The 13,444-nt window shown below is 37.2% G+C and overlaps 1 protein-coding gene across 1 annotated transcript in view; it reads left to right on the top strand.

The window, feature by feature from the left end:
* The window catches only part of MESR3 (misexpression suppressor of ras 3), a 64,456-nt gene extending 57,024 nt beyond the window's left edge, over positions 1-7,432 (top strand). The window contains exon 2 of the mRNA XM_083125150.1: positions 3,582-7,432. Coding sequence (XP_082981276.1) covers positions 3,611-4,537 — 927 coding nt within the window. The 5' untranslated portion in view covers positions 3,582-3,610 and the 3' untranslated portion in view covers positions 4,538-7,432. The remainder of the gene's footprint in view (positions 1-3,581) is intronic.
* The last annotated feature ends 6,012 nt before the right edge of the window (positions 7,433-13,444 follow it).

Below are 13,444 nucleotides of genomic sequence, written 5' to 3'. Positions count from 1 at the left end.
TGACACCACAGTCTATCTTATTATTAATAATATCTCTAGGAGAATTATAACCGTGGGAAGTCGTTCAGGAGCTGGTCAGTGAAGGGATCGTGGGAGTCTGTTTAGAATCAATACCTGCATTGCATCATTTGACACAGTTATTTGTGGCGTGCATTCTTGTCTCTTCGCGACGACCTAAAAATAACAATTGTGTGCATTTCGTGCATGAAGACGATCACGAAAGCTCCTTACAGCTCCTAGTTGTGAGAGAACGCGAATTTTCCTACTTCTCGACTGTTCGATGCTTGCCGTTTCACAGATCAACCTTTAAATGGAGTAGAGTGGAAAGCGTAAGTCATTCCAAGCAAATTGCCCTTCAGCATGTTTATTTTACGCAATGAGAGCTTCGAGAATTGAAAAGAAACGCCAATTAGCTGCTAGCAATCTCTGCACTGAGTACATAAATATTTATACCTTAAAAACACTTAGAATAGAAAAAAATAAAATAATGGACATTTGTCGGCAAATATTTGTGCATCCCACTGTAGAACTGAAACTTTTTCTCCGAACCCTCACCTAGGCAAAATCTTGGCTAGATAATTCAATAGAACCAACCAATTCTCTATGTACTGGTAAGTTACAACAGATAAGCTTTCCCATTAAAAGGGGCGCCTTATTTCTGATTATATGATTGTGGCGATTTGTTTTAAAAACAGTTGGATTCAGTGATGTGCGTCTACGCGTAAACAACGATAGTCTACATTCTACATGTAGACTATTTTATACACGTAGATTACGTAATCTATGTAAACAACATGGCGAAAGGTGATAACTTAGCAAAGGGCGCTGTGGAATGAAAATAAAATTATACTGCGTATCAGTTGCTGATGTGTAAAGAGAAATTTTCATACTCTTTCTTCCAAATTCGAACAATTTCTTACCTAGGAAGAAACCTAATATAGGAAATATTCTAGTGTTTTATGGGAAAAAGACCACTCTTGCCTCACGACTGCCATCTGTTGTTGTTTTCTGCATACTATTTATCTTCCTCTATAGTTGATAATAGAAGAGAAGATAAATTTTGTTGTAAATAGGATTCTTTTCATTTCGTTAGGAACCAATACAGTTGAAAATGTCACTTTCCTTTCATGAAACCCTTGAAAATTAATTCTAATGCACTTTAGATTGTTTACGTAGTCTATGTAAACTACAACCAATGTAATCTACGCGTAGATTACGCGTAGACAACGCATGTAGACGTAAACTTAGAGTCTACGGCACATCACTGGTTGGATTTGAAGCTACTTCTGCAAAACAGAATAAGTCTATTGCAAAATAATGTAGCAATTTAAGCTAAGGGATTACTGTTATTTTGATAATGTAGGTATTAAGTAAATACACCTAAAATAAACGTGTTCTTTAACAGTAACAGTTAAGGTATTTAAAAGTAAGGCTATTATTTTCCTCGTTAAAATATATAATATGGTCATGTTTTCTTATTGAGGGCTGATGGAAAGTAGGGAGACCAGGATAGAAAGTTAGGGGTAGCAGGGTAGAAATTAAGGGATTCGCCAAAAATCCACTTCACCCGGGTGAAAATTTTATCTTGGTCTGCCCCTGTGTGTGGTTCTGTTAAATCCTCGCTTGTAAGGTTGTTACCAGCTCACAAGCAGACGTAAACCATGCACGAAAAGGCAGGGCAAGTGGCAATTGCAACATTCCACAGGTTCAAAGAGAGATGGATGCTTCAATTGCACCACCGGAGTTGCACGAAGCCGTGAACGAATTGACAAAGAGTGGCAGCCATTTTGAAGCCAAATGGAAAGTGGTTGAAAAAAAAGAAGAAGATAAAGAAATGCAGGGTGGGACTCTTTTTCTTCAGATAGCTGGTTGTCACCGTACCGAGAACGACGTTATGGATATTGGAGAATTGCAAGGCGCGGTTCCTATTGTGGCTGCAGGTGAAAGTCCTCGCAAGAGCATTTCGTCACGACTTGTTATCACTTCCGGTTGTCAAACATGGCTTCCGAACGTACTTTCATTGTAGATTGGGGCTGTTGTCTTTCTGTAAGTTGCACAGATACACCGAGACATTTTGAAGTGTTTTGTGTAAGTACAGAATCGTAAGTAGAGATGACGATGTGTATCGTCCCTTAAAAATCTGGGGTACAATTTTGACTTATTTCAGCAAGAAAATTTCTCAGGTACCGCAAGGGGGCAGAAATACCTATTTTGCCCCCATTCCCAATAAAAACGAAATTAAAAATAACATGGATGGAGGGCAAATACAGTATTACCCTACCAATGAGTTTTCTCTCCTTACTGTTTTAGTACAGAGATCACCAGACTCCTCGAGCCATGGAGATGTTTCACACATTTGAAAATGCATGGCGACTGAATTTTTCATGAGAATTTATTCGCCTACAATTGAGGACTAAAAGTGGTAAACGTTGTAAGTGCCAAAAGCGAAAGTGTTGGGAAATCGCATCGTTCCGCACATCAGCCCGTAAGAACGTGCACACTAGTGACCTCTTTACACTCTCTTTGAACTCCTTTCAACTACTTAGAGGGCTACCAGCCACATTTGCAGGTTTACCACATTATAAAACATGGCACATTTCACAGTTTAACGTGGAAAACGGTGTTTGAATTATTGTGGCACTTACAGCGTTTACCAATTTTAGTCTTCAATTACTTTAAGATGTAATGAAATTATTATTTTTAAAGAGTAGACGGGCAGGGAAGTCATATGAAGTCGGAGAAGTGGGATTGTGATTACGTACTGATGTAAGGATGCTTATTGCATTAATTCAAAAAGCCAGTTTAGCAACAGCAGGACACAGCTTTCGGAAGATATACATTACGTATAACGAAATCAACACGTTATCAATAAATCGTCTCCTTTTGTAAAATAATAGTCTATTTCAGTTTGTTTTCCACCATATTCTTATGTTCTATGTATATTTTGAACCAATGAAATTGTACTGGTGCCGGGGCAGACTTCATTCACGCCTTTGGTGGCGTTTCTGTTTGTGTTCTTACATTTTGCATTGTAGCTATAAGATAAAGTGATGGAACCTGCTGATGGACAATTTGGGTTCACATACAATATTTTGTGGCGACTTTATCCTTAACGTAGGCTTCGTCCATATATCTTCCACATCACAGTTAACTAAGTGATACAAATAAGCAACAGATGGACACCTCTGTCTCCGTAAGAATTTAGCAGCTACAAGCAGCTGCCATGGAATAATGCGGCTGCGCAGAAATGCACTGGTTCCCGCACACGGTATGACAACGTGCATTGTCCAGTGTTTGCCTATAGTCCTAACACCAAACCCCTCTTTCGAAGGGCAATGATCGTTGTCTCACCCTGACCTTCCCAACAAATATTGATACCATTCATTGGTGTTAACCTCTGGGCAAATCCATTTATGATCAAATACACCCGCAGCTACGGGTAATTCCCCTATTTAAAGGAGACAAATCTCACACTTCTCTGAAGTATATTACTATCTTATGTCTCTTTTATCTAATATTTGTGATATCGCTGTATTTGACGCAGACTTAAGTTCTTATCGCCTATGTTTTTATCTTTCCAGGTTCGCCGTGAAGAGACGTCGATGATAAGATGAAGTCGAGAACTTTAAACCAGTACGCGTCTTGTCCGCAGTTGCAGAAACACCAAAGAGCGGAGAGATCCACATCCATATCTTCAGGATCGAGTTCCGAGCTCGAGAAGCCAATCAGCGAGGTCGATTTGGCCGTGCGACAAATCACCAACAAGTACGACTCCTACCAGGGCCTGTTCCTGGCCGCCACACAGCGACGCATGTCCGAATGCGGCGAATCCACAACCTCTGACGACAGCAGCGTCAATAGCGGCAACAACAATCCTTCCCGATTGCAAGTAACCGAACATGAGCTACTCCAGATCGAGACGTTCTTCAGAGGACTCAAGACTCAAGTCTATGTCTGCAGCACGCTGGCCAACTTGTACTTTAGCACCACGGACAAGCTGGCTTCAGGTATTGAGGGTTCCAGTTGCTGGGAACTTCGATACACTGGCATCCCCGTGATCATTTTGGACAGTGGCGAGACACGTTCGAGGAACAAGAGAAGAATACAGATCCTTCTTGCTGAACGTGGCTCGTGTTTCACCCTCTGGAAAGACACCATCGACAACCTAACCTCTTACAAAGTCGCCGGTAGAGCCTTCCACACGATGTACCTATCCTCAGATCACCGACAACTTGCCGGATTCAGTTTCGATAGTCCGTCAGCAGCTCAGGAACTGTACTCCCACATCGAACAGCTCACGTCGGATCCCGAGAACATCAGCCTGTCCGTTCCTGGATCCAGGAAAAAGAACAAGAACCGCAAAAAGCCGGAAAAAGTCCCGCTCCCTCCCAAGTCTCAAATATCCCAGCCGTGCTGCTTCCAGCATGTCAGCAGTGTCGACGCCGGTGACAGAAACCGGTACTTCTCGTTGCAGGCTTTGGTGCCAGTCCACAGTCCGGAACAGCCAAAGCTTATAGTGGCTGGAGATGTTTCTTGAGAAACGCAACAAAATGGCTGCTGTTCCTGTTTACGAACCAGGAAACGGAATCGGTGATTTTTTGTGAATCAACTTCGTTTACAACGATGTTGAATGACAGTTGAACGTTGTTTTTGTCTGTTTTACTCTCCTATCGTACCACCAGTTGGCAGAGTTATTGGTGCTAAAATATGAATCGAGCCAACTGTTTCAGTTGAAAAGAAGATATTTTTTTAATCGAGTGCTAAATGCACTCCATTATTACAACATTTAGATGCAACAAACTAGTCCATTATTGAACGAAAAGTTCTCGAATTTGTCAAGTCAATGTGCCATTGTGCTAAATTCAACGAAAGCAAGAATGAGTAAATTCGTGCCTACTTCGAAAGGATAAAATTCACGTGTTACGATTCGCGTTAATGTGAAATTAAATATGTGCAAGATGTGTGATAAAGTAAAGAGATATTTTTAATTCTGAAGACATGATTCTTGAATGTTTGGAAAAGAGTTATGTGTGCTATTAAGATAGCCACACCTTGTTATATTGCAGTTAGAACGATTCTGAGAATTTTCTGTTTGAAAACAGAAAGTACTTATATAACCGACCAGAAACACTCTGGCTATAAAAGTCGTACGCGTTATCTTCGTTTACAATGTATCTTCATTGTGTTATCAGAGGCATTAGAGTGAAGTTTGTGAAAGATTATTTGAGTAAGAAAGATTACAGAACATGGGAATGTCTTAAACAAATGAACTGTTGTGTTTTTTATTACTGCATATAGTAAAGCTGTACAGTTTTTTTTATTCTAATAAGTCGTCGCTTATTTACATGTTAGATGACATTGACTGAATTATATCTTATCATTTGTAATGTTCTCATGTTATGTTATTAAATTGCGTGTATATATAAGCCTGGCGTAAACTATCATATTTTCTGTCTTCTGTCAGGAAAGTTATATTGTAAATGAACAAGGTTCAAGAATTAATTTCGAAATCCTTTACTTACAACGAATCATTTTCTCTGTATGTAATGTATTTTTATATTAAATACTCTGTGGAAATAATCTGAATGAATTAGTATAGTTAATCATCTTACAATTTCTCAGATTTAAAGTGTATCCTTTGTTACCAGTTATGTACAGAGATATCCACTTCGCATCGATCTTAAAACTTGTTTCCACAATATATTCTTGGTTCTTAAAGTATTACTATACTCTTTAAGACAGAGATATCATTATATCTGATGTTCCGAATTTGACTTATTTATTATACCAAAACTTGACTCGTTAGACGAGTTGTTAAACAATGTTTTTTCTTTCATTTGATGATGCTTTCAGGCAACTCTACATACTGTTCACGTATGAGGAACACTATTGTTTCTTGTTTTATCAAGAGATCGTGCTAATGATAACTGATACACCGTATTCATCATTAACATAAAGTACAATCACTCCTTGAATGTATGTAAAGGATAAATTTCCACTTCACCAGAATATTTCTGTTCGTCACGTACATACACCAATGAAAGATAGATAAACGGTGATCTTCATGCCTATTAAACTTATAAAGTGGTTAAAAATTGAGAAGTTTGATTTAGTTCATTCTGATAAATATACATATTTTTATACCAGTATTTTATCTATGTGAACCAGGTTTTCATTGTGCTTGGTAAAGAAGAAAAGTGAAGGGGGCTTTGAGACCGAAGTGAGAAGCGAGAAGCGACACTTAGGGGATATCCCTGGAAAATCTCATATTTTCTTCATTTATTCATGCATTTCTATCCTACAAGGGACTGGTTGAAGCTATGATATGCCTCTTACCTTGATATGTGTACAATTTGTACATCACCATAATTCACGTTATTTTTGCTCCATGTAAAGTAGAATTTGAAGCTTTAGCCGAGACCATGATATTTTTTAAACTAACTAGGTACAATTATAAGATGTGAAAGCACAATCTATTCTATGAAGAAGTGTGAATAAAAACAATGATGGACAATTCCTGTGCACATATATTTGTGACGGTCTCTGCAATAACTCCACTTTTGCATAAGCAAAATAATTTTTCCAAACAGTTATCAACAACAAAATTTAAGTGAAACATGTTACCAGTAAATTAATATTAATATTTATTTAAATCTCTTAGTTTTGACAAACTACTGTCACCAGTGTCAAAAATATTTTTACACGGAAGTCTGTAGGAGTTGTTACCCATCAAATTTTGCTCTTGGAGCGGCTGTTTGAATTGCTGGCCGCTGTGGCGCCACTTAAAGGATACGTTACTGTTTTGGCGATTATTATGTTTGAAAAGCTGAAAGAAACTGTTTTCTACGCTCTGCTATAAAAAATTGCTCAACAAAGTAACTTTGTAATCAACTGTGAACTCTTTAGCTTAAATTATAATTAGTAAATATGTACTAATCCCTGTCATTATGAATATCTTCAATTAGTGTTTCCAGTACTGTCACTTGTTGATTGGTTCATCAAGTATTTTAACTTACGACCATCGATTTTATGATTTTGAATAAGTGAAGAGTTTACCTGTTGTTCTTACCTTGTTCTCAAGGCTGTGTTACATACCTGAGCTCAATTCTACGAGCAACTACAATTCTCTTATGAAAACTATGAACTGTGTAGCATAGTAATAATATGGTCCAATCATCGTTTTTCAATCAAATGTAGCTCTATATATTATTAATGTACAGATTCATTTGGTTTCTGTCAGTTTCTTTTTAATATTATTGTATTTGTCGAAGACTTTACATATGTGATTGAGAAAAAAATGGAGTGCGTGTTAAAAAAAAAATGTACATAATATTGTATTTTCTGCAGGTTTCTGCTGTTCAATTGTCGTCTGTATATTATTAAGTCTCATGAAGTTTTGAAAATCTTTCATTTCTGAGAAATAAAAATTATATTATCTATAAATGTGTTGTTGTATTTATTTCCGATTAAATAGGTTAAAATTTGATTGCTAAAGTGGACAAAAAACAGAAAAATTCTATTTCGGACGTAAAGCAGTTTATTTTGACATCCAGAAATTGTAGATTAGTTCGAAATACACGTGGTAAGTTATGAACACATTACAGTTATGTAGATATAGCAGATGGCGAAACCTATCAAATGGTAATTTTAAGTGAAAAAAATTGTTTCGATTAACCATCGCGTCTGTCCGTGGCAGTTAATCGAATATCAACTATCCATTATTTTATTATGTTGTTATATCTTTGAATACATATCACGATACAAGTGTAGTTCTGCTAACTGAAGGAACTGTGAAATAGAAGCCTGATGAGGTATGAGCCGGCCCCGTGGCGAAGTGGTTCATCGCGCTACGACGCCAGGGGTCTCGGGTTTGAATCCTGGCTTGGGCATGGATGTTTGTGAGTGTCCATCAATTTCATCATATCATCACTGATCCCCATCTTCGCAAATTAGCCAAAAGTGGCACAAAAAAGCTAAGTAAAATAAATCAAATCAAATGATGAGGTATGCATCTTCTCGACGGAAAGTCGCCGGACCCCGTCGCCGAGTGGTTGTTTGTGAATGTCCATTTATCATTTCTGTGAATATCCATTCATCATTTCATCACTCATCCCCATCTTCGCAAATTAGCCAAGAGGCACAAAACACGAAATAAAATAAACTAAATCAATCAATCAATCGACGAAAAGTCACAACCGAACAACCACGATCTGGACGCTAATCGAACCTAAAACGAGAACATGATTCGTGGACCAAACACGCTCAGCGACCTAGGTGTCAGATTTTGTTGTTAGATTTCACCATCGTAAGTGGTACAAAATGGTAAATTTTAACTATTATTAAAGTGACTAAAAAATCTGTTCCAGGTATTAATTATTCGAGATATTATGAAAGCCTTTCAACTCTTGAATGCACCTCCACTTCCTTTGCTTCTAATTTTGCTCAGATAGGCAAATAGGGACTGGACCTACAGTTTGCTACTGGATCTGAATCTTTGTGCAATGTGCCGCCACCGGAGATCGAACCCAGGATCTTGATTACAGTATTTCATTGTACCTTCCGTGTACCTCCAGAGAATGCTCCAACGCATATGATGGGAGGAAAACTAGTCTCATTCTCTCTCTTGTTATATAATTTATCATTTCCCCCTGTATTTGACGCTCTTGTTTTAAGGAAATATTAGAAAGGGTCGTGATTCCTCCCCCTTCTCTCCCCCGGGAACATTACTGGCTAAAGACGTCAGGTCGGACGGACGGTCTCCCCTCTATTTTCGGGCTTGCTACATCCAGATCAACAAATTGGGTTCAAGTAACCTTTTACTCTTTCTACCAGCACAGAAAGACTGAATGTCAGTTTACTGCATAATATTAATGTTGATAGCAGCTAATACAACAACAAAATTAAAGTATATTTTCCCTTAAGGGCACGAGCAGCAAACTATATATGTTTGTAAATACAGCTCGTTGGACACGAGAGACAGTTTTCACGTCCAGCGAGTCGCGAGAGCCAGAAACTTCTCCCCAACGACCTTTCCTCGCGGCAAGAGGTCTGTGCGCTGCATGGTTGTAGGAGGGGGAGAAAACTTAGCTTGTAACGACCGCCATGTTAGTCACATTTCAGTCATATATTTGAATTTATCTTTTTCGTATACTTTCAAGTTAAGAACTTGGATTAAATTATTTACACTTAATTGTTTTCATAATTCATGTATATATTTATGTTTTATCTTATGTTATTATATTATTCGCGTATTTTTTTTTTAATTTATAGGCTGATAATTATCCAAAATAATATATACAACGTTTTCATTGTTTTTCAAATCTTTCACGCAAATGTTGTTGTTTAAGCACAAGTTAAATAAATTTCTTCTTAATATCGATTTTCGTTCAACAATGTACAAGATTGAAGTAATTTGTCTTCGTTACAAATACGTAAACTAAATCTTTATTTAATCATTTTTATGTGCAAGGGCAAATATGAATTATTTGATAAAATCAGTTTCGTTATTTCTATATAGGCCTAGTTTAATATTGTGATATTATAGCAAAATATTTCTCCTTCGTTTTCAATAAAATAACGTTTTCCCATTGGCTGTTTATGTTAGGAGTGGGGAATGACGCTTCGTGTATTTGGCGACGTCAAAAGATAAACGTTGGAATTCTCAATTGTTCCCAACCACAATTAAGCTTACTATTGCTATTTAGCATTAATCTGACATATAAATTATCAGTTTTTCTTGTGTTGTTTTTATGGAATGAGTTTGTAGCATTGTACGAAAGAACAATCTGTTATACTGCGCCTCGCGCTTGAGGTAGCAGTTGAGGTCTTGCTTTTAACGGTAGAGGCGGTGCGCTGTTTCTGTCGTGACAAATTTTACTAATCACTGTCTTCGAGCGAGCAGGACCCAACATATAATTTGTTTGAACTGTGCGAAAAAGTATGTAACGCGCGCGATTCGGTATTAAAGTTTTGGACGTTTTTAAATTTAATGATTTAGTTGTATTTACTGTCACATGTCGGTGGTTATCTTCCAGGGGAAAGGTGGAGCGTCATAATCCTGATCCCTGGGTGAGATCTCGTGCTTCCAACTGACCAGCCGGAGCAAGGAGCAGAGTGTAGCCAAATTCGTGACTCCTTACAGGTTGAAGATCATGCTGGTGTTAGGAAAAGTCGAAACTTCCATTTGATTAGTCTTGACTTGAAGTTGGTCGTTTGTCCATAATGAATACATGGGAGTCTGTAAATAATTATTTTTTCATCATATTTTTTACAGATCATTTCTAGCTTAATAATCAACTTAGAAAACCTCTTTCACTTGCAAGATGGGGAGAAATTCATACTCTCTTGTCCTATGTTTTGCTTCCTTCAGTAGCAGTGTTCGTTTCGACGATGTTGAAATAAATGCATACCTGGGCTGGTGAGAAACTGCCACTCTTCGCCTTTAATGAACTCCCGTAGCACAGTTGGTACAAAGAACGCTCTGACACTTGTGTGAGGTGCATCATGGGCGTGCGCACGTGGGGGGGGGGGGTACTAATCACGGACGTTCGCAGATTTTTTCCAACGAAGGGACAAGCAAGGTAATTTGAAATTATCCCATAATAATTAATGTAAATTACTATGACTTTCACTTAGTGTAGAGGAATATTATTGCTGTTATTAAACGATATTATATTCTTAAAGAAAATGAAGTATTTTCAAGCCGATGAAAGTTCGAAGCAACTACGGGGGAAGGAGGTTAAGTGGCGCAACCACAAGGGGGCAGGGGGCATTGCCTTTTCCCATCTTTGGACGGAAATTGATTCTAGGGAGACAAACATTGAAATAAAAGAATGCAAGACTAGCAGAATCAAGGAGTAGCAGGGCAAAAGGATACTGAAGATGGAATTAGTTTTCACGTCTTTTTTGCATTATTTCTTCCAGACGACCAGGAGCACCTGCAGTGAGACACAGAGGGGCAATTACTCACTCGACTTCAAATTGTATACAAATAAAAAATTCATTTCGTAAAATATTCTTGCTCGCTTCGCTCGCAAAGTCTGCTTTCCTTACAGTCTTGTGAAGTTCAGACCATTAGTAGCTAGGGGGCTTAAGAGTTTTCTCTCTACGCCGAACGATCTGAATGAGAAAAATTGTAAAAGAGAATGCTATGGCATCCCATGAAATCTTTTGCGTGCTATTAAATCAATACTGTTTTCAATTTATATAAATTGGATCGAAAAATTTTCTTGCTCGTTTCGCTCGCAATTTGTTTCTTTTCTGTGATGCATTGTGAATTACCAGAGGGACAAAGTAAGAACAACTAAGTACTTCAGACAGTTGCTGCTGTAACAGTTTGGATTGGAGGAAAATGAGCGCGCACATTTCAAAGACAATTTATATCATTTTTGCATTTGGTTTGTTATGGGGCGGATGAATTGATTATGTAATATATTTAAATAATATGTTATACACACACACACACACATATATACACCCATCAATGCCATAAAACTAAAAGAGTGAGATAAGATGAGATTTTTCTTTCCCGACTGAACTTTCATCAAGGCTTTTGCCCCACGCCTGTGAGGTGCATTCATATTATGCAAAAGTGATTTTCCTTACTTGGTTTCAAATCCTTGTTTTGCCATCAGCTACAGCTCTTTCTGTTTATCAGTGCAGTAACGGTGCACCTTTCAATGTTGCTTGACGATTATAAACCTTCGGAGGTGTCTTTATGCAATCTTAGTTTCTTGTTCTTGTCCTTTATTACACCCGGGCACCATAGTCATCTTGAAAGCCTGGGAAAAAGGAGAGACACAACGTTATCTCGACCTAAAAGCAAACGTTGTACTTGTACACAACGTAAAGAGCACGCATGGTGTGCAAACAACTTTCGGAACGAATGAGAATTCTTTTCAAGCAACTTTCGCACTTGAGTACAGATGGCACCACAGTACAAACATTTCCATTTTTGGTGATTGTTTATGCTAAGAAACAATCTTTGTATCCGTATTCAAACAATTTAAATTCAATTTGACAGTGTAGAATGTAGGTAAACTTATAACGGGAAAATCTTAACGGTTCCGGTGAGGCTGAACCACATTATTGTATTTTACTTAAAAGTATCACCACCTTATTAAAATAATATTGTGGTAGACTTAGAAATATTGTTTCCTTATTCTCCGCTATCAATAAACGTTTAAGCAAGAATTTAAGTTTATCCTTGTTACTTTACACATAAAGTTTATTATTATTACTTCAAAACAGTTACTATACGTGATTTTATGATGATCATGTAATAATACACAAGATACCAGGCATTTTATTTCAATCATTGTGCTTTTAATGTTGAATACAGTTTCAAGATTCATTTCTGGCTAGTTATATTCTTTATTTTATCTGAACGGAAAGACAAATTCTCTAGACCTTTGTTCACTGAAGATCTACATAGTCGCCGTGTCTATTCAGTCAATTTAAAGTCAACTAGACATGTTAGGTAAAGTATGTCATTTAAGTATTAGCACCTTTACTTAGAATATGGATATCGTTAAGATTATTTGCAATAATCTGGTCGGATTTGATAACCACAACATTGCATGGTTACTGAATGTGAAACTATAATAAATCTCTTAGCGAGTTAATGAATGTTATCACCAAATGTGTAAATTCAAGATTATTAGATTTAAACTTATGAAAAGGAAGTTGTAAAGTGCTCTTATAACTTGTGAATACATCTTATGGTTTATATGGATTACTACTCTGTAGTTTAATAATGCTCTGTTGTATCATACAATCCTAAAAATAATATTTTCCAATATCTTCTTAATGTAATAATAAAGGCATTTTAGGAACGGGTTATTTTCAAAATATATATTATTCTATTCTTTTTTGTTTTCAATAGTTTTCTTTAAAAATATAAAACAGTCTAGCTAATCAGGTATGCTAATTGACACAAGCGTCCACACATATTTGTGGTAGCCATATTTCTCTTTGCTGGTACAGAATACACGCTGAATGGAAATGTTACCATCAGCTTTTATACGCCAACACACAGCGATGCTATATTTTATAGCTATATTCTATATACGTTACATTATGTGAACTTTCCAAAAGTCATGTATTGTATCAGTAAAATCGACTAGATATAAAAACGAATTATAGAAAACAGGACGTCTGGCAACCCTGCACACACGAGTACTGCTACTTACTTGCTAAGATAGTAGTAGTAGTAGTTTATTGTTCATTAGTTTTGAGAACATCATTTTCCAAATACAATACGCTGCCTTATAATCAAGGCGTTCCTGGTTTGATATCTGGTAGAGGCGAACAGTGGCTCGGATTCAGGTCCGGTCCCGATTAGCCTTTCTGTGCATTATATGAATTTAAAAACTAACTTAATTTATATTATCTTTCAGAGTTTATGTCAGTCAACCATCATTATTATAGTTTACTAGGAGGAAGA

Source organism: Lepisma saccharinum, chromosome 7, assembly GCF_977018435.1.
Source record: "Lepisma saccharinum chromosome 7, izLepSacc3.1, whole genome shotgun sequence".
In the NCBI taxonomy this organism is placed as follows: Eukaryota; Metazoa; Arthropoda; class Insecta; order Zygentoma; family Lepismatidae; genus Lepisma; species Lepisma saccharinum.
Note: the sequence above shows the minus strand (reverse complement) of the source record. Positions and strands in the feature narration are given on the sequence as shown.